The sequence below is a fragment of the Odocoileus virginianus genome, chromosome 7, assembly GCF_023699985.2.
Source record: "Odocoileus virginianus isolate 20LAN1187 ecotype Illinois chromosome 7, Ovbor_1.2, whole genome shotgun sequence".
NCBI classification, from domain to species: Eukaryota; Metazoa; Chordata; class Mammalia; order Artiodactyla; family Cervidae; genus Odocoileus; species Odocoileus virginianus.
In genome coordinates, this window is record NC_069680.1 from 6416561 (window position 1) to 6437766 (window position 21206).

The window sequence follows — 21206 nt, forward strand, 5'->3', positions numbered from 1 at the left end:
TGCAAAGAGTCAGACACAACAGAGTGACTGAGCACACATACACACACACATGCCAGGATATGAACACAGAGAAGGTGCCCAACTCAGTCTGGGGAGATTCAAAAAGGCTTCCTGCAAGAAGTGGCATCTAAGTCGAAACCTGATGCTTAAGGATAAACTGGGCAAAATGGGGTGGGGTGCTGTACTTTGAAAAGCTCTCCAGGCAAACAGAACAGGGCCAAAGTCCCCAAACTCTTCTCAGGAACTGTGGAGTTCAAATTGCCTAGAGCAGATTGCTTAAGTCATCCAGCTTTCACAGTAGGATCATCCCCCTACCTGCTGGCTGGCTGGAGAACATATTGAAAGAGAGGTAGATTGGAGGCAAGGTGACCAGTCAAGCCTAGATTAGAATAGAAGCAGTAGGAATGGAGAGAATGGGATTCATTTGTTGACACAATGAATATTTGTTGAGCATCTACTATGTGCTAGGTCCCATCAGGGATACAGTATTAAAAAAATCCTTTTACAGATCTTAAATCTTGGTGATGGAAGATAGTATTTTTAAAAGTAGGACACATAGTGCATGGAGCTATGTGCTAAGGAGAAACAATGCAACAGAGGAAGAGAGACAATGAGGACTGAAGAAGAGGCACATTTTAAAATATGGAGGTCAGGAAAGGCCTCACGGCCTAGGCATCACTTGAACAAAGGATCTCAGTGACAGGAAGAAGGGTGCAGTAGGGATATCTGAGGGAAGACAGATTCAGACAAAGTGAGGTGCAAATGTGAAGAGCCTGGGGGCTGGGGCATGGGAGGCACACGAGGTATACTTGAGGAACAGCGGGGAAGCCAGTGTGGCTGGAGCAGAATGAGGAAGGGGATCGTAGATTACTTACACAGAGGCCAGACTCTTCTGGCCTTAAGGTCCTGTGTAGAGACCTCACAGGCAATTATAAAATTTTGACTTTTATTCTGGTGGAAGTGGGAAGCCATTGGATGAGTGAGCAGAAGAGTGACAAAATCTGACACATTTTTCAAAGATTACTCTGGCTCTTCAGTTGAGAATTGACTCCAGGACGTAAAGGTAGGGGCTTTCCTTGTGGCTCAGCTGGTAAAGAATCCACCTGCAACGCAGGAGACCTGGGTTCGATCCCTGGGTTGGGAAGATCCCCTGGAGAAGGGAAAAGCTACCCACTCCAGTATTCTAACCTGGAGAATTCCCAAAGAGTCGGACATGACTGAGCGACTTTCGCTTTCACATAAGGGCAAAAACAGAAACCAGTTAGGATCTACTGAAATAAATAGACAAGAGTCTGTGGTAAGTTATGGAGAGGTTAAGTAGTCAGGATTTGCCAACATCTTGAAGGGGCAGCAGGTTGGGAAGTGAAGAGGATGAAGATTTTCATTTCCAGTACACTGAATTCAAGGTACTTGTGGGACATTGGGGTGGAGAGCAGAGTTGGCTACATGAATCTGCAACCAGGCGGGTGAGGATCTAAGCTGGAGACTGATTGTGGAGTCATCAGTATATAGACAGTAGTAAAGCCTTAGTAGAAAAACATCTACTTCTGCTTTATTGACTATGCCAAAGCCTTTGACTGTGTGGATCACAACAAACTGTGGAAAATTCTTCAAGAGATGGGAATACCAGACCACCTTACCTGCCTTCTGAGAAACCTGTATGCAGGTCAAGAAGCAACAGTTAGAACCGGACATGGAACAACAGACTGGTTCCAAATTGGGAAAGGAGTACATCAAGGCTGTATATTGTCACCCTGCTATGTAACTTATATGCAGAGTACATCATGCGAAATGCCCACCTGGATAAAGCACAAGCTGGAATCAAGATTGCCGGGAAAAATATCAATAACCTCAGATATGTAGATGATACCACCCTTATAGCAGAAAGTGAAGAGGAACTAAAGAGCCTCTTGATGAAAGTGAAAGAGGAGAGTGAAAAAGCTGGCTTAAAATTCAACATTCAAAAAACAAAGATCATGGCATCCAGTCCCATCCCTTCATGGCAAATAGATGGGGAAACAATGGAAACAGTGACAGACTTCATTTTCTTGGGCTCCAGAATCACTGTGGATGGTGACTGCAGCCATGAAATTAAAATACGCTTGCTCTTTGGAAGAAAAGCTATGCTCAACCTAGACAACATATTAAAAAGCAGAGACATTACTTTGCCAACAGAGGTCCATATAATCAAAGCTATGCTTTTTCCAGTAGTCTTGTATGAACGTGAGAATTGGACCATAAAAAAAACTGAGCACCAAAGAATTGATGCTTTTGCACTGTGGTGTTGGAGAAGACTCTTGAGAGTCCCTTGGACTGCAAGGAGATCCAACCAGTCAATCCTAAAGGAAATCAGCCCTGAATATTCATTGGAAGGACTGATGCTGAAGCTGAAGCTCCAATACTTTGCCCCCCTGATGCGAAGAACTGACTCACTGGAAAAGACCCTGATGCTTGGAAAGATTGAAGGCAGGAGGAGAAGGGGACAACAGAGAATGAGATGGTTGGATGGCATCACCAACTCAATGGACATGAGTTTGAGCAAGCTCCGGGAGTTGGTGATGCAAACCGAAGACTAGTGTGCTGCAGTCCATGGAGTCGGACATGACTGATGGACTGAACTGAACTGAAAGTCTTAGGAATAAATGAGGGAGCAGGTGTAGGTTCATAAGAGAAGAGTGTGGAGGGCAGTCAATATTTATGAGATAGAAATTGGAGAAGTCTGTGGTTAGAAAGATAAGGAGACAATCAGAACAGTATGATGTTATAGAGGTCAAGGGGAGCAGTCTAGAAAGGTGAGAAATTAGTGGAATTCTTTAGATTATCCTGAAGGTCATTGGTGAGGAGACCAGAGAAGGATGCTCCAACAGCATCAATCTAGACCTTGTTTCTTTGCACCATCTTTCAACCAAGGAATTGAAGATTAGTGCTTGAAAGTCACTTTCTACTTGTTTATTCACTGATATGCATGCATGCATGCATTCATTCACTCAGCATAAGACCTCACATGTAAGGAGATGCAAAGTACTAAAAGATACTGGACCCATATTAGCCACCCTGTCTTTTCCCCAATCAGGAATAAAGAGATGAAGGTCCTAAAGTAGACACGCTGTCTGGTTTTATGAAAGGATCAGACTCATGGGTCATTTTCCACCCCACCGCCCCCCCATGGGTCATTTTGAACTGGGTTTAAATCTCAGGTCTACCATTTAGAACATACTCATGAATCTCAAATGCATAATCTTCAGCACAAACCTCCCCTGAGTCTGTATATACAATTGTCTCCTCTGGAATTGCCACTGGGAGAGCTAAACCAATTCAAACATAACTTAGAACTACTCAAAAATCTCTCCACCCAAACCTAATCCTCTCCAATTCTCTCCTTCTGGGTAAATGGCATCACTGCCCAGGCTCTTGTTAAGGTCCAAATCCTAAATTCAGAAGAATATCCTATATTCATAATGATAAGCATATCTTGATCCCATTCTTACTCTACTACTATTATGTGTTGATTCCTCTTCACCCCATATCTAATTTGGCTCTACTTTTAAAATACATCCCAAATCTAGTAGCTTCTCACAACCAGCTTCAAATCCAAACTCCTTACCATGATCCTGTGTATTCTGGTCCCTACCTGGCTTCTCCCTCACAACAGGCCTTCCTTCGGCCCTAAAACATACCTTATTCATTGCTTTTGTATTTGTTTTTCCCTCTGATTGAAGCACTCTTTGGACTTCCCAGGTGGCACAGTGGTAAAGAATCCACCAACCATCCTGCTGACCAGGAAACACAATTTGATCCCTGGGTTTGAAAGCTCCCCTGAAGAAGGAAATGGCAACCCACTCCAGTATTCTTACCTGGAAAATTCTATGGACAGATGAACCTGGCAGGCTACAGTCCATGGGGTTGCAAAGAATCGGACACGACTGAGCACACATGCCACACCCAAAGCACTCTTTTTACAGATTGTCACCTGCCTGTGAAGTGAAAGGCCTGTCAAGTGAAGTGAAAGTCTCTCAGCCGTGTCCGACTCTTCTCAACCCCACAGATTATATAGTCCATGGAATTCTCCATGCCAGAATGCTGGAGTGGGTAGCCTAACCCTTCTCCAGCAGATCTTCCTGACCCAGAATCGAACTGGGATTTCCCGCATTGCAGGCAGGTTCTTTACCAGTTGAACTACCGGGGAAGCCCTGACTCCTCCTGAATATTCAGGTTTCAGCTCAAATTTCACTTTCTGAGAATACTGTGTGAGTCCCTTACTCTCTGCCACAGAAATTATCCTACATAATTAATTAAAAATATTTTTTGGGGGGGTACTTGTTCTCCAGGGAATCCCCAGGGCCTAGAAAAATGCCTGGTGCATGAGACTTTTGTTAAACATTTGTTAACTGACAGGTTGACTCCATTTTTTTTTTTACTCCAATTTTTTAGGCCTCCATTTCCTTATAAATTGAAGAGAGTAATAATGCATATTTTGTTTGGTAGATTTAAGCCTCAGAAATGTAGGGAAGGGAGTTCCCTAGCTGTCCAATGGTTAAGACTCTTAACTTTCACTGCAGTGGGAACAGGTTCGATCCCTGTGGGGGCACTAGGATCTCACATGCTGCCTTGGGCAGCCGAAAATAGAGTATCAAAAAAAAAAAGTAGGTAAAAATATTGAGGATACCGGGGAAATTGCTGCACAGTGAACCTTTGCAATTTGCTGCTGAGTTCCATCAGAACAGATGAGCCGATTGACAAACCCTCCTTTCCCTCTCAGGTAAAAGGAGCCACGGGTGAAGAGGCCTAGGAAGATGTGGTCCCACTCCACAGCATTATCATCTCCCTTTTAAGAAGCAGAGAAACTCATCCCCCATCCCCAATGTTTAATGTACCGAAGTTAGTGCAAGTCACGTGAGCCCCGGGTTGCCCCGCCTTAAAGAGGCGGAGTCCCAGTTTGGAGACCAATAGCAGGAACACTCTCCGGAACCGCCCCCAACTCCAGAAAGGGATAAGGGGAGGAGCCGGGCGCCCAGCAACTGTTATAGCACTTCCGGACAATACGCCCCGCCCCCCCCCCCCCCCTTCCCTGTCCGCTTATTTCTCCAGTGCCGGGTGGGCAGAACCAGCGGGTGCAGATTACAGGCGCCGCCGTAGTGCTGCTGCTTTCTCCTCGCCTACACCTCCCAGTCTCCCCCCGCTACCCTCGCAGAGTAGCGGGACCGGCCTTGATGTAGGGACACCACCCTCCTGCCTCCGCCTCTCTCCGCGCTAACTCGGGACCCCGGCTCACCGCAGTCCGCTCGCGTCTCCACCCTGCCCGCCGCGCTCTGCTCCGAGCTCATTGTATCCTCCCCATTCCTGGGCTCAGACTCCGAAGCCAAGCTGTGGCGGGAAGATCGGGGACCCCTGTGCGCCCCTCCAGCCGGTCCCACGAATTGGGGCCCCTCCCCCGCCTGCCGTCCTCGCAACAGCGCGGTAGTGGCGAGGGCTCTCTTTCCTTACCACTAAAGCAGAGAGGGCCAACTGGCGGGCAGCAGGGACGAAGCCCCCACTCCCAGCCGCGAGCCCTCTCCTCCCGTCCCCTTCCTAGGGGAAGGAGAGCCGAAGCCCGAGCGAGCTGAGGCAGGAAAAGGCAGCCGTGGACTGCCCAGCCAGGAGATCATTTTTATTATCGAGATTATTATTAAAAGGGGGCGGGGAGCCCAGGATGAGGGGGAGGGGGTTAGAGGCGCAGCTATTTTTATTAAACAGATTATTCCTGAAATAATAATACGCGCAAGATGGCTGAAGGTGGCTGTGATGAGAGTGTTGGGGCTTTTTTTTCTTCCCCTCTTTTTTTTTTTTTTGATCTGAGGATAAAGCTCTGAGGCGACAGCCGCTGCGGAGACCCTGCCCGGAGTGCCCTCCCCCCAGTTGAGAAGCAGCAGGCGGACAAACGGACCCACCGACGGAGCGACTGGCTCGGGCCCGCCCCGGACGCGTCGCCTGGGCAGCAGCTGGGGGCCGCGGGCGCTCGCCTTTCTGCCGACTTCTTCCAATTCTAATCTTTTTTTATTTTTTGGAAAGAACCAGGGTGGGTGGAGCAGAGGTGGAGAGAAATCGGGACTTGGCATTTTCTCCCCTGTCTTCTAATCTGAGGGAGGCCGCCAGCCCTCCCCTTAAAAATCCCACCAAAAAAAAAAGAGAGCGAGCGATAGAAAGAACGCTGCAGGACCCTCCAGCGAGCGCGCTCGGACCCCCGGCCGCCACTGCGGCGGCTGCCGGGAGCTCAAGATGGCTGGACGCTGAGGGAGGCAGTCCGGCCCGGCTGGCTCGGCCCGGCTCCGCCGCCGCGGGCTGGCTCCAACCGCAGCCCCGAAGACCGGAGCAGAGGCCGAGAAGAAAAGAAAGTGGGGGGGGAGGGGGGCCGGGGTGGCGAAGGGGGAGGGCCGGGCCGGGCCGGGGCGGGGGGGAGGGGAAGGCCGGGAGCCGAGCCTCCTGTTCATTAGCAGTTGAGAAAAATTCCTTTCTAGTTTGATCAATCCTTGTTTTCCTCGGCAGAGCCGGGGCGCCCGCCCAGCGCGAAGACGGAGAGCGGGGTCTCTCCGCGGCGGGGGCGCCGGGCGCCAGGCCTCGGGGGAACGCAGAAGTAGAGACGAGGGGGTCAGGCCGGAGCTCCGCCGGGGCTTCTCCTCCCTCCCTTTCTGGTTGGCTTTTTTTTTTTTTTCCACTTCTCTCCCTCCCCCTTCCGTTTCTATTTGTGAAGGGAGGAGGAAGGCAGAGGCGGGCTGCTGTCTCTGGCCGGGGACTGGAATTTCATCTGAATGACTGCCCCTGCGCTCACGCAGCGCCCCGGAGTCGGCCCGCCTGCGCCCCGCAGCCCGCACCCGCAGACCGCGGGCCAGCCGGTGGGCGCCCGCGCCGCGGCCCGGGGACCGGCTCGCCTCGCCCGGATCTAGCAGTCTTTGGCCGGGCCGCACTTGCTTCCCCGGCCTGTCAGACCCCGGCCGAGGCGAGGGAGGCGCGGCGCCGGCGAGCCGGGAGAGAGCCACCATTGCCGCCGCTGTCTCTGGAGGAAGTGTGCGGCTCCCGGGCTCTGTCCGCCTTGGGGCGCGCCCCAATGTCAGTCGCGGGCCGGAGTGCGGGCCGCCGGCCGCAGCTGCCTTAGCCGCTTCGACCGAGAGGCGGCCTCTTATATGGAATTTGGACCCCGGCGCTCCCCTCCAGGGCTGGTGCCCCGGCCGCGGCCCTGGCGCAGTCCGCCGCCTCCCGCTAGGCGCTCCGGAGGAGGAGGAGGAGACGCAGCCGGCTGCGCGCGCTGCGTGAGGACCGAGGCTCACTCCTCTGGGGGGCGGGAGCGCGGAAGGCGCTGGTGAACTGAGCGACTGTCGGGACCGCTCGGGGCTCGGTGGCCCTCCCGCGGCACCGGACGGACCCCCCAGGTCGGGGTGTTGGGGAGACCTGCCCGCCGCCGCCATGGCGGAGAATTGGAAGAACTGCTTTGAGGAGGAGCTCATCTGCCCGATCTGCCTGCACGTCTTCGTGGAGCCGGTGCAGCTGCCGTGCAAACACAACTTCTGTCGGGGCTGCATCGGCGAGGCGTGGGCCAAGGACAGCGGCCTGGTGCGCTGCCCAGAGTGCAACCAGGCCTACAACCAGAAGCCGGGCCTGGAAAAGAACCTGAAGCTCACCAACATCGTGGAGAAGTTCAACGCCCTGCACGTGGAGAAGCCGCCGGCGGCGCTGCACTGCGTGTTCTGTCGCCGCGGCCCCCCGCTGCCCGCGCAGAAGGTCTGCCTGCGCTGCGAGGCGCCCTGCTGCCAGTCCCACGTGCAGACGCACCTGCAGCAGCCCTCCACCGCCCGCGGGCACCTCCTGGTGGAGGCGGACGACGTGCGGGCCTGGAGCTGCCCGCAGCACAACGCCTACCGCCTTTACCACTGCGAAGCCGAGCAGGTGGCCGTGTGCCAGTACTGCTGCTACTACAGCGGTGCGCATCAGGGACACTCGGTGTGCGACGTGGAGATCCGGAGGAATGAGATCCGGGCAAGTACCCTACACACACACACACACACACAATCACACAACTCCCCTCCTTCCCTGCAGCCTGGGATCACCCTTCCGGACAGGCTGACTCTTGTGACATCAGGCCAGAGGCCCCTTTCCAAACTCCCACTCTGTAAGTTTGGAGGCAAGGTCCTGGGAAGAAGGGTCCCTAATTGCTACTTGATATATTCCTGCACCTGTGCTCACAGGGTCCATCTTGTCAGTCACTTATAGAAATGAGGTGTGGGGCTGTCAGGGGTAGAGTTTGGTTGTTGCTTTTCTGTTTTGCGCGCAGCTCCCTGGCCCGGCAGTTGTTTCTGTAGGCCCTAGGGGAAGTCACTAAAGGCAGTGACCCAGGTCCTGCTTCTCCAGCTGCTGTTTATGTAATGAGTGTCCTGGTGCCGCTGCTGTGGCTGACATGATCCATGATGCTGGCATACCAATGAGGAAGTAAACAAAAGCAGCCATGTTAGTTTCAAGCCCTATTGGAAACACATTGGGAGGGTGGAGGGGGAGCTTCCGGAGGGAGAGCAGAGCCCCTGGTATCTATCTGGCCAAGGCCTGGGCAGCCAACGGCATCACCAGGACAGCATCTCGGCTGTTGGGATTATTCCCCGTAACCCCCTCTCCATATGTGAGAATCGCTGCCCACAGTGTGCCTGTGTGTGTTGCACTCGTCCGCATGAACACACCTTAAAGTATGTCTTCATCACCCTGAGCCTTTTTCTCCCAGCCCAGCCCTCTATCACAGCCCTCCCACATTTGGGGAGGGGAAGTGGAAGACGGAAAAAGAATCCTGTGGGTTTAAGGTTGAGCCGCCTTGCAATCTGGTTTCAGGCAGCTGGCTCCCCTGGGCTGCCGGCTGGGTGATTATGGAACCGCATCCCCTCCCATTGTATACACCCTGCAGCAGCGGCCAATGTCAAAACCGCCTTCCCCCTCAGGCCTCTGAGCCTGGCCTGGCAGTGGAGCTGGACTGAAGCAATACTTCCGTCCCCTTCAGTGGAGGGGGGCTCCTCCTAGGTTCCTCCCTGGTCCCCTGGCTTTCAGGGTTGAGTCATACCAGAAGGAAGGGGTTGGCCTGAGACTGTCTGAGCCATCTCAGAAGCCCCAGCTTGGGGCCTGGGTGTGATATCATGGGGGTGAGACTGGGAGTGTTGCTGGGTGGGGACCGCTGGAGGCTAGTCGAGACCAGTGGGAGCTTGGGTATGAGGAAGCTCTGAGCAGGGCACAGTTGGAGATGGGGGCTGTTTCCTGTGAGGGGGACCAGTCAGAATGAGTCACTGTTTAGCAATTAAAAAACATACACATACAACTAACAAAAGGCAGGAGGGCTGCCACAGGCTGAGGGCAGGGATAACAAATAAAATTTGCTGTATAATTAGTTTCCAATTGGATGGGCTAGCTCTGGGATTTTGTGCCAGGGCAGGGCCTCTTGATTCTTAAAGGAAGTGTGTGTGTGTAATAGGGGAGGATGGAGAGAAGAGCCACCTCCTCACACACACCAGGACTGGAAAAGGCAGAGGCCTAGGGGAACAAATGAGCCCCTGGTGTCCTCCACCCCCAATCCAGGGCAGGCAGAGCCCAAACTATTAATAGAAGAAGCTGTTAATAAAGGTGGAAGGGCTGGGAAGGAGGCTGGGAAAAGTGCAGAAAAAGGAAAGCTGCCCAGTTCTCTGTCCTGGGTTTGACAGTGGAAAATGAAAGGAGGGGAAAGGTGGAGATGTGGCTGAAAGGCACAGAGAAAGGGACAACAGCCAGGGTGATGAGTAAGTGTGTAGAGTGAGTGTGTGTCTGCACCCACGGCTTTGCCCTTAGTTATGTCAGAGTGCTCAGGTGTCTTTCATTTCGGTGGGGAAGAAAACACAGTTATACCTGATTTGGTAGTAGGAGGGTGTCTGTAGACGTGGGTCCATGTTCTCGAGTGTCTCTAAGACTGTCTGCTTTGCCCTCAAAGGTTCCTGGCACACGCACACAGTGTACCCTGGAGTTCCCACCAGCAGGTCCTTGAGCGCATCGAAGGACCTGGATGGAAGCAGGCCCTGAACTTTGTTAGCAGCTCCATGTGCATGTGCGTCTGTGTGTGTGTGTTTCTTCCTGTGCCTGCTGTGGGCAGGCGCAGAAGTAGTGGGTTGCATCACAGCCAGATGTGCAGTTCTGTGTGCTCAGCATCTGTGCCCCACAGCCTGAGTCTCATCCCTTCCCAGGCTCTCCTACCCCAGGCCCTCCAGATTCTCTCTGCTGTCAGGGCACTGGAGTTGGAAACCCTGCAGTGGTCTCAGCTCCATGCTACCGCCCCTTGGTGTGAGTTGGACTTACTGAACAGGAGGGCCTCACCCTCATGGGAGGGGGCGAGCCGCAGAGAATCTGAATGGAAGAACCCATTGCACTCCATCCTCACTAGGCCAGCCAGGGGGAGGGGCCTTTTCCTGGGCCTCTTTTCCCTTGTGGGAGGGAGTCTGTCTTAAAGGGCCCCGGCTGGTGCCATGGATGAAGGCAACAGAATTCTCCCAGATACAGGAGCAGACGCATAGAAACCTGGATCACACCTTAGGATACAGACAGCTCTGCTTCTTGTGCTTCCTCTTCCGTCATCCCAGGGAAGGGCTAGGGGCTGCTGAAATGCCCTATTGGCTAGAAACAGGAAACCCTGATCAATCTCCCCGGGTGGTCCTCTGCCCCATAGTCAAAGCACCCACCTGTGCAGTGACCCAGAGCTGGGACCCAGCAGGGAGCCAAGCAGGGCTTCCACCTAGCAGGGGGGCTCAAAGGCAGGCCTTTGAAGTCCTTGCCCCACTCTGCCCTTGGGAGGCCAGTGTGCAGGCCATGTTGCCCTGAAGCTTGGATGCCCACTGGGTAGACCCTAGAGACCACGCTCCCAAGACACCTTTAGACCCCATTGTGTTCTCCTTTGCGGCTATGGAAGGCTGAGGACCCAAGATTGGGGCATCCAGGTGGTCAAACACTCTTCAGCCCCCAGGTTTAGGGATTCATGTGAGCAACTTGGGACTAGTTTGAGCTGAGAGCACCTCTATCTTAGAACCCTCCTCAACATAGAAAGAAGACCCAAGATAAGGCCTAGATGTGTCTATAAATGGTTACACAGTGTGTGTGTGTGTGTGTGTGTGTGTGTGTGTGTGTGTGTGTGTGTTCAGGTCATAGTTGTGCCTCTGTGTCATTCCTAATACCCCAGACTGAGGTTGGAAATGTTCCTAGGACTTTGTACCTTGAGTTCTCAAAGGTTTAGAGTTGAGAAGAGGTTTTTCTCTGGAGACGGGGTCCCACTTCTTGGGCCAGTTTGGGGTTCACAGCTGCTGGGGGTGGAGGTTACCCTGCTCCCATTGCCGGTGGCCAGAGGGGTTGCCCTAGGACCCTGGAGGGGACCCTAGGTCTCTGTCCCATGTGTCTGTCACCAGGTGGGCTCTGGGAGAGAGGGCTGCCCTGGCCCAGCTAGAGCCTGGCTGTGGCTGCAGCCTGCCTCAGGCAGTATTGACCCTGCTGCCCCCCACCGACCATAATCCTGAGGTCTTAGGTGGGGTGGGAGCTAGGATGGGGAGGCTGTGTGTGGGTGTGTGTGTGAGGTGTGAGGGTCAGGTAACTGCTCCTTTACCATCCTGAAGGATCAGGAAGCGGGGCAGGGCTTGGCCTTCCTCCCTGGGCCCCAGGCAGAGAGGAAGGAACCTGAGTCAGAGGCCCAGCCCCCCACCTCCATCCCAGAATCCTGCTGATTCAGCTGGGCACCTGTCATGCATGCCCTATTGATTATCTGCATCCCCCAGCTCTGGGTGCCTGGGTGTACATCTCATGTGGAACTACTATTTTGTATCTCATGTGTGTATCTCCGAAAAGGTACAGTGTGAATGACTGACTTAATTACAGAGTTGTTTTGTGTCTGACTGTGGGGCCGGGAAGATCCATGTGTGTGTTGTTGGTGGGGGTGGGGGGTGCCCTACTGACTGTACACCTGTGAGTGGAAGTTGAGTGTGCACACATGTCTATAGGTGATGGCACTAGTGTGTGTGTGACTGCCTGCCTGGTGGTGGTTGGTTGGTAGGTGTGAGTCTTGTGTAACTTTCTCATCTGGTGGGGATGTTGGAGTGGGGTGGGGAGGGGAGGGGACGCACCTTTGGGTAAGCTTGTTGCCTGAGGTGGGTATTGGAGGTGGAAGCCCAGATGGATCCTCCCATGCTGTGTTGGGGGCAGTCAGGGTGGTCGTAGGAAGAAGGGGAGCCTGGCTGGGGCCCCAGCCCCGGCCTTAGCAGGCAGGCCTGGCTGGCCATATCCCTGGCTCTGGGAAAGCCTTCCTTCCCAGCTGGCCTGGCATTCAAACCCAGACAAAGGGGGGCTTTCTCTCTCGCCTCTTTGTTCTGCTGCCCCAGAGCTCTGCTCTCTGCATGGCAAAAGCTAATTCCACTCTGCAGCTGGGAAACCCTCTCTAGGTCTGCCGGGGCTTGCCTCCGAGGTGCCGCCTTTCTCCTTGCCCTGGCTCCTGCCCTGTAGCCACTTCACTCTGGGTCTGTGGTTGTCTGCAGCCTAGGGGGCCACACAGTAGCCCCAGGCAGGGACTGAGGCCCGGGAAGGGGTGACCAGGGCAGGCAGAAGCTGCTCTGAGGCCAGGAGGGAGTGCTGTGGCCCAAGGAGAGGGGAGGCTAACTAATATACTCCTGGGACTAGGGCTGACGCGGGAGAGTGGGGGGCGGCTTTGGCAGCTGGGGAGGAGGTTAGGAGGGTGTCGCTCTGTGCAGGGGCTGCCTCCAGAGCGGGAGCTGGCATGGGGGTCATCTGAGCAGGAAGAGGTGCTCTGGCCGCCCAGTACCCTTTGCTCACCTTCAGATCTGGCCCCCTCTAAAAAACCTGGGGCCTGCCTCTGGCCTGGCTCCTAAGGCCCTGTTCCCTCCTGACTTTACTTTTCTTCAAGGTTGACTTGAGGATTTTATTATTATCATTTATTAACTTTTATACATCCTAGAGTCTCTATGGCCTTACCCATCTGCCCAGTCCAGTCCGGCACCAGAAATGCCAGTTGGGCCTGGCCAGTCTCTAGAAGGCTGGGAAGCTTTCCCGGGGCAGGAATGTGAGGGGCTCATGATGGATCCCTCTCCAAGCTGGTGTTGGGTGTCAGAGAGAGCAGCTCAAGGCAGAATCTGGAACATTAGGCAACAGGTATGAGGGTCTCGGAAGGGTGGGAATAGTGGGCCCCCAAGTCTTCCTGATGCTTTTGCCCTAACAGGCCCAGAAGCAGACTGTGGAAGGTCTTAAGTCCTCAGGGAAGGAATAGGGGTGGGAGTGAGCAGGACCCACCTGGGCCAGCAGGTGTGGAGTGGGGCTGGGCCTCACGGCCTTCTGTGGGAGGTGTGGTCCCTTGAGTGCTACTAGTCTAGACCATGGTTCTCTCCATTCTGCTTCGGCACACTGGAGGTGTGCCGCGGTCCAGGTGACCCACTGCGGGCTGGGAGCAGTTTGTAGAGTGTATGTCACACTGCCTCCGGCACTGAGAGGCGGTCAGGCTGGGAAATCTCTCACCTGTGGGTTCTTCCCAAGTGGGTAATGGAGCCTCAACTCTCAGTAATTTCTGGGAGGTTGAGATGGAAAGGAGGCTGCTGGTAGGGGAAGGGGCCCTTGCTTCTTCTGCTCCCCATCTTCTAGCTTCTTAGCAACCTGATTCAGTCATTTGGTGGGATTGAGGGGCAGCAAGCGGATTTCCATTCTCCCCACCACCACTCCTACCCCCGATTTTCCAACGTCTGAGACAGCAGTGTTCCCTCCAGCCTCCTGTTCCTCCAGGTGTTGACTGTGGCAGGAGTAAGATCACCTAGCCCCGAGGGAGAGTGATTCCTGCAAGGGTGAGCTGGACAGGGTAGGCCCCCTTCCCAGGCCAAGGGTGACTGCTACCCCCTGACGGTTTCTTCCCTATCCTGGGCCTCTCCCTTCCCCCTGTAGTGGAGACAGAAGGCCGATGGCCTCTGAGCGGGCCTGGGCTGATAAAACCCAGCCACCTGCTGGGGAATGTGCCCACTTGGCTGGGCTGAGCTCTGTCCCAGAGGGCTTGGGGCAGGCAGGAGTTAGGGCTTGGATTCGGAAGTCAAGGGAGGACACCTCAGGGTCCTGGGGTGTCAATGCTGCCAGGAGAGGATCTGGGAAAAGCCCAGAAGAAGGAAGGGGCTGAGTCCCACCCTCTGGGACAAGACCTAAAGTGCCTCCCTGGGCTGTACCCTGAGGGGGTTTTAGAGGGGTGTGGTGGGGACCTCCCACTGGTCTGGAGGGTGGGAGTGAACAGGCCCACTCCAGGGCTCTGAAGGAAAGGGGGCTGGCATCCCATCTGGGGCTGCCTGTCTCCTGCCCCTCATCTGGGACTCAGCCCCAGGTACACCCCTACTCTGATACTGATGGGTTTGGTCATGTGAAGGAGATGGGCAGGGAGACTGCAGTGCACAGATGTGTGGAGGTGGGTGAAGCCTGGGCTCTCATATGTCCTGGACACTGGGAAGGCCTGGAGCCTCAGATGCATCTGGGTTGGAGGACTGTCCTCCCAAGTGTGGGGACGAGGCAGCCACCGGGCAGAAATGTGTTATAGGGAGGTACAAAGGTCTAAAGTCCTTTGGTATTCTGGCCACCTCACCTTCACGCAGGCCTCCCTCAGTTGCCTGGGGCCTTCAGCACTGTGCAGGGCTGTGTGTGTAAGACAATGTGCCTGAGGTGGTCTCAGGGCCCAGGTGGTGGTGTGTGCCTGTGCAGTTGTATACATGTAGTCAGGCCGTACTGTGGGGGGAAACTGCCTGCCCTCTTCACATGACTGGGGGCAGTTTCACAGACAGGGAGGAAGGACGTGTGACTACCTCCATTCCTGCTCCCAGCCAGCTGTTTCTAGACAGGCTCTGACTCCCAGGCTGGCAGCAGATCCCTGTGCATGCAGGGCTGGGGTGAGGGGCCTGCTGGAAGGATGAGGTGCTGGAGTGGGGGCAGGGCTGTGTCGGTGGGTTGTGTCATGAGGTGCTGTCCTGGGTCACTGAAAGGTCAAGTTGTTGGCGGGGTGGGGATGCAGTGTGTCCCAGACTTTTCCAGCTCAGAATCTGAATGCCTCCTCCTGGCCCCGGAGATTTGGTTTTCTGTTTCCAGGGTCACCACCAACACAAAACAGGGTCGCTAAACTCTTACTGGCCTTGGTTTCCCCATATGTAAAAGGGGTTGGGGTATAAGGGAGGGATTGCTGGCAGCTTGTCTTGAGGAAGTCTCCTGAATGTGAATGGGAGTGAGGGTCATGGGGTCAAACTTGAGGGTCACTTTGAGGTGTACACAGAGGAAGAAAAAGAGCCACTTTTGGTGGAGTGGACACTTACTGTGAGCTAGGGTCTGTGCAATCTGTTTTGCAAATCTTGTTTTATGCACAAAACTCATGGGTTTATTCAGCAAACAACGTTATGCATCTGTAGGGTGCTGGGGTCCTTGGGTCTCAACTGGGAAGGGAAGTAGAAAAATACAGTAGCAAAGCCCTGTTTTCAAGAAGCCTTGAGTTTTGTTTGGAGATCAGAGTGCAGTTTGTCAGACAGACTATAGAATGCTGTTGTCCTTAGCTCTTTCTGTGACGTGGCCATGATTTGTGTCTGTAGTGTCTAGTATAGGAGCCACTAGCTACATGGAGCTGTTGAGCACTTGAACCGAGTGAAAAACTGGTGCTTAGTGTATTTGACTTTTGATTAACTTAAAGTGGAATAGCTACATTGTGACTAGTGGCTACCATATTGGACACCACAGCTATAGAAGGAGAGCAATGTGACAGCCCCATCGTACGGCCAGGACAGTGAGGGACCTTCAGAGCCTCTGAGCAGGGGCCATGGAGAGGAGTGGGGCCTTAAGTTGGGCCTTGAAGGATAGACAGGGAATAGGAGAAGGTACCTCGAGCTACAGAAAGGCATCAACAGGCTTCAGGGAGCTCGAATGTGCAGTGTCAGGGACAAGATACCAGCCCACCTGACTGGGAGAAGTAGGTTGTAAGAGCCTACCGTGTTTCGAAGGAGGGGTCATTGAGGGCTCTTGGGCAGGAAAGGGACCTTGTTTCAAGAGGTGTGTCTGGTAAGGGAGGATAACAAGGTGGTTGGAACAGCCAGGATGAGCAGCGCTGGGAGGAAAGGGGTTGTGGAGTCAGAAGATTAAGGGCTGAGAAGGGCAGCATGGTCCAGAACCTTCCAGCAAACTGGCCTCAGGTCTTCGGAGAGCCAGAGTCTTCTCTCCTTCCAGGTCCAACTAGCAAGGACTTCAGAGGCCCAGCTCTCAGTGTCAGGAGCAAGCCAGGGGTCAGCTGGCTGGCTTGATGTCCCACAAGTGTAAGGCAAGCATAAGATAAAATCTCTGGACTGGGCCAGAGGACTTGTGAGACCCAGGAAAGCTGTGTGTAGCTATGTACCATTTCTAAGATGGTGCTCCCCAGAGAGAGGCCCCATGACTTGGATAAGAACAGACCCTACTGCCTGGTCATTTAGGTTTGTATTCCAGCTCTGACACTTACTAGCTGTGTGACTTTGGAGGGACTACTTAACCTTTCTGGTTTCCTCTTCTCTGAAATGTGGATAATAATAGTACTTATCTCATAGCATCCCTGGAATGATTAGATAATTCTATATAGGAAAAGTGCTAGAACCGAGGCTGGCCTGACCCTGCCCTCAGAAAGCTCATGGTTTAGAAATGTGTTGGAAGCTATTCCCAGCTCTCTGTTCCTGGGGACAGGCTGGCCAGGGCCCTGGGATTGCATGAGGGCCAGAAGGGATTGGGTGGCAGAAATTTTAGATCATCTGGTTCAAAGGATCTATAGGATGAGTTTGTTCTGTACAGGGAAGGATGGTGTTCACCCATCTTAGCCCCCTCTGATGCCCTTCCCCCTATTGTTTCTGCAGAAGATGCTGATGAAGCAGCAGGACCGACTGGAGGAGCGAGAGCAGGATATTGAGGACCAGCTGTACAAACTTGAGTCAGACAAGCGCCTGGTGGAGGTAGCCAAGCCCACGCCCATGGGATAGAGCGGGGATGGCTTGGGTGCAAGGCCTGGGGCTAGTTCCTTGCTTGGGCTCGGACCTGTTGCATGGTCAGCTCTATATGCCAGAATCCCTTGCTCAGTCATTCAATGAATGACCTGTCAGTGGATGAGCCCCTGACTGGTGCCAGGGTTGCTGTACTACCATTTCAGGATTCCAGGTCCGACCTTGCCCGTGGGAAGCCCTAGGCAGCCTGGGGGCTTGGGGTCCCAGACTCCCCTATCAGGATGGGAGTCAGGCAGGAGCGGCAGCCAGAGGCAGCCCCATACTCATCGGTCCCCCCACCCTTGCAGGAGAAGGTGAGCCAGCTGAAGGAGGAGGTGCGACTGCAGTACGAGAAGCTGCACCAGCTGCTGGACGAGGACCTGCGGCAGACAGTGGAGGTCCTGGACAAGGCCCAGGCCAAATTCTGCAGCGAGAACGCAGCGCAGGCGCTGCATCTCGGGGAGCGCATGCAGGAGGCCAAGAAGCTCCTGGGCTCCCTACAGCTACTCTTCGACAAGACAGAGGATGTCAGCTTCATGAAGGTGGGCTGGGCCCAGGGCTGGCTGGCGGGACCCAGGGGGACATTTCTAAGTTGGAGTCCGCATACTTTACTCCCCAGCTGGCTCCCCCACCGCAGGGGGTTTGCAGCCAGCCTGCACGGATTCAGAACCTCCCCACCACCCCCGTTCTTTCTAGCTTTATGACCTTGGCAAGTCATATACGTTCCCTAGGCCTCAGCTACCTCAGTTATAAAATAGGGTTGATAATGTTGTTTTTGTTCAGTCACTCAGTCGTGTCTGACTCTTTGCGACCCCATGGACTGCAGAGGCCAGGCTTCCCTGCCCTTCACCATCTCCCAGAGCTTGCTCAAACTCATGTCTGTTGAATTGGTGATGCCATCCAACCATCTCGTCCTCTTGTCATCCCTGTCTCCTCCTGCCTTCAGTCTTTCCCAGCATCAGAGTCTTTTCCGTCTGTTATCCATAATTCCAGATTTTTAAAAATCTCTGACAACCAAAAGAGAAAAGTTCAGGCAACTCATTTAACAGCAAAAATTTGACCTGAACTAATGTTGGCAATTTATGATATTTATTGATCTTACTTGGTACAAATATTGAAACGTTGCTGCAGAAACATCGATGTGTTAGATTATGGTGTTCTCTGTAATCACATATTATGATACAGGCATCACATGTCCCTTCCAAAATCCAAAAAATTCCATAATCCGAAACACATCCTGCCCCAAAGATTCTGGATAAAATATTGAGTGCCTGCAGAACCTTCCTCTTGGTAGTTGTTTAGATAAGATGCTGGATGTCTGGAAAGCACTCATAGTGTTGTCTGTCACACAGCAAGAGCTCAGTCTTCTGAAAACAGAGGCACCCCACCCTCTGCCCCTGCAACACTCTGGCCAGCCTCAGAAGTGTCAGCCCTGCATGGGGAGAGAGAGAATGGGGCAGCTTCCATCTTCCCCTCTCCCATGCTGCCTTTCCCACTGACACCCTTTTCTCTCCCCCTAGAACACCAAGTCTGTGAAAATCCTAATGGACAGGTGAGCAGATGGCCGCTGGCCCTCAGGGGAACACGTAGGGGAGGGCAGGAAGGGGCAGGCCCATGGGGGGGAGGTAGGGCGGGCTTACGCGTGATACCTCCTCACAGCAGATGCCCCGTCCACTGCCCCCAGGACCCAGACCTGCACAGGCAGCAGCCTCTCTCCCCCTAAGATCGGCCACCTGAACTCCAAGCTCTTCCTGAATGAGGTGGCCAAGAAAGAGAAACAGCTGCGGAAGATGCTAGAAGGTGAGGGGTGAGATCCTCAATCAAAGGAAGAGAAACATTTGCATGCATGCTTAGTTGTTTCAACTGTGTCTGATACTTTGCAACCCCATAGACTGTAGCTGGCCAGGCTCCTCTGTCCATAAGATTCTCCAGGCAAGGATACTGGAGTGGGTTGCCATGCCATCCTCCAGGGGATCTTCCCTACCTGGGGATTGAGCCTGTGTCTCCTGCATCGCAGGAGGATTCTTTACCCACTGAGCCACCTGGGAAGGCCGAGGGAACCATCTGGGCAAGGGTAAATGCCAGAACCTTCCCTCTGAGAGGTAGCCTGGCCTGTCATAAGCCTTGCCTCATATCCTGGCTCTGCCACTTCCAGCTGTGGGACCTTGGGCAGGCCATAGGACTTCCCTGAGCCTCGGCTTCTTCAGCTGTAAAAGGGGAATGGAGTAGCCAGCATCAAGATGATGTGTGATGTACTGTGCTTGGCCCCATAGACAGAAAAGTTCCCCAGGGAGAGGAGGCTGGGGTGGCCTGGGATGGGGCTTTTGCGACTTTTGCCCAAACTTTCCACAGGCCCCTTCAGCACACCGGTGCCCTTCCTGCAGAGCGTCCCCCTGTACCCCTGTGGCGTGAGCAGCTCTGGGGCGGAAAAGCGCAAGCACTCGACGGCCTTCCCCGAGGCCAGTTTCCTAGAGACGTCGTCGGGCCCCGTGGGCGGCCAGTATGGGGCAGCGGGCACAGCCAGCGGCGAGGGCCAGTCAGGGCAGCCCCTGGGGCCCTGCAGCTCCACGCAGCACTTGGTGGCCCTGCCGGGCGGCGCCCAACCAGTGCACTCAAGTCCGGTGTTCCCCCCATCGCAGTATCCCAACGGCTCTGCCGCCCAGCAGCCCATGCTCCCCCAGTATGGCGGCCGCAAGATTCTCGTCTGTTCTGTGGACAACTGCTACTGTTCTTCCGTGGCCAACCACGGCGGCCACCAGCCCTACCCCCGCTCCGGCCACTTCCCCTGGACAGTGCCCTCGCAGGAGTACTCACACCCGCTCCCGCCCACCCCCTCCGTCCCCCAGTCCCTTCCCGGCCTGGCGGTCAGAGACTGGCTCGATGCCTCCCAGCAGCCTGGCCACCAAGATTTCTACAGGGTGTATGGGCAGCCGTCCACCAAACACTACGTGACGAGCTAACGCCACGCGGGCAGTGAGCACCGGGGAATCTTCCCCCCCAGCCCCCGGTGGCTCGGGGATGATGCATCCAGAGACCTGCCCTTCTACCTTCCTGTCCTCCCTCCCTCCCTCCTCCATTCCCCCAAGTCTTTTCCTTTTGGATTTTGTTTTGTTTAGGGCTTGTTTTGATTTTTTTTTTTTTTTTTAATGAATCTCCTGGACGCGGAGGTGACAGTGGGAGCTGGCCTGGGCCGGGGCCGCAGGTGGCCCCGGAGTTGGGAAAGCGTCTACCTCAAGGCGCTGAGCTCTCTCTCTCTCTCTCTCTCTCACACACACCTTTTTCCCTTCCCTCCTTCCCCTTCCCACAGCTTCCTTTATAGCCTTGCGGGGAGGGGCAGTTTCCAACTCTCCTCACTTAGTCCTGGGAGGAGGGCCCAGGTGCCCACTGGACTGCTTCTCCTCTTGGTTTTCTTTTGGGCAGTTTGATCACTGACTGAATAAGGAATGACCTGTAGATTGTGGGGCTTTTATTTTTTTTAATTTTTTTTTAAACCAAGAATGATTTTTCCTGCTTCCTTCTCACCATCCTCCCAGACGGAGTTCAAAGGCCACTTCTCAAGCAGCTTTCGGCACCTTCAGCCTCAGAATGGAATCTTAAAAGACAGGAACCCCATGTCCAGGAAAGGGGAAAAGGAACTTTGCCAATGATAGTGACCACAGCAAAAGCAAATAATAATAATATTAATAATAATAAAGAGAAATAAAAGAAATAATAAAATAAGAAACCATAGCACAGCCCTTGTCGAGGTCAGCGGGAGAGGAGGGGCTGCCCGGAGTTGGGTCCTTGCCTGGGTTTTGACACAGCAACTTCCTGTAGTGAGCACTTTGTATGAATCGTGGACTTCCTGTTCTCAAGGCGCAGGTATTTATTCTGTAATCTGTCTAGAGCACACACTGAAATCCAACCTTCTAATAAACATAATGGCGCAGTCCCACTCCCTGCCTCACCTCTTACCCCCAACCCCTCCAGGCCTGGGGTTTTCAGGCGTTGGTGTGAGGAGGGGCCCCCTCTAGAGAAGGAAGCCCCAGCCTTGATTCTCTTCTGGGTTTAGTCTGTTTCAGGCCTGTGAATATCAGTTCGTTAGCCACTAACTATATCTACACTCAGCCTTGGGTTCATTTGACAAATATTTGCTGAGGGCCTCCTAGGCCCAGCCTCCCTGCTGCATGGGCCCCGGCATCTCTTTGA

General features: G+C 54.1%; 1 protein-coding gene across 1 annotated transcript; it reads left to right on the top strand.

Moving 5' to 3' along the window:
* Positions 1 to 6418: 6418 nt before the first annotated feature.
* On the top strand, positions 6419 to 20952 carry TRIM8 (tripartite motif containing 8). The gene is made up of 6 exons (XM_020897884.2): positions 6419 to 8007; positions 16896 to 16991; positions 17327 to 17560; positions 18539 to 18570; positions 18703 to 18818; positions 19371 to 20952. The coding sequence occupies exons 1-6, from the start codon at positions 7438 to 7440 to the stop codon at positions 19976 to 19978; spliced, it is 1656 nt and encodes a 551-aa protein (XP_020753543.1). The 5' UTR covers positions 6419 to 7437; the 3' UTR covers positions 19979 to 20952.
* Positions 20953 to 21206: the final 254 nt, after the last annotated feature.

Bases quoted from the DNA above. Each gene is read 5' to 3' on its own strand.
- TRIM8 (XM_020897884.2), top strand. From the start codon at position 7,438: ATGGCGGAGAATTGGAAGAACTGCTTTGAGGAGGAGCTCATCTGCCCG. The intron at 18,571-18,702 runs GTGAGCAGATGG...CACTGCCCCCAG, and splicing joins GTGAAAATCCTAATGGACAG to GACCCAGACCTGCACAGGCA. The intron at 18,819-19,370 runs GTGAGGGGTGAG...AACTTTCCACAG, and splicing joins GCTGCGGAAGATGCTAGAAG to GCCCCTTCAGCACACCGGTG.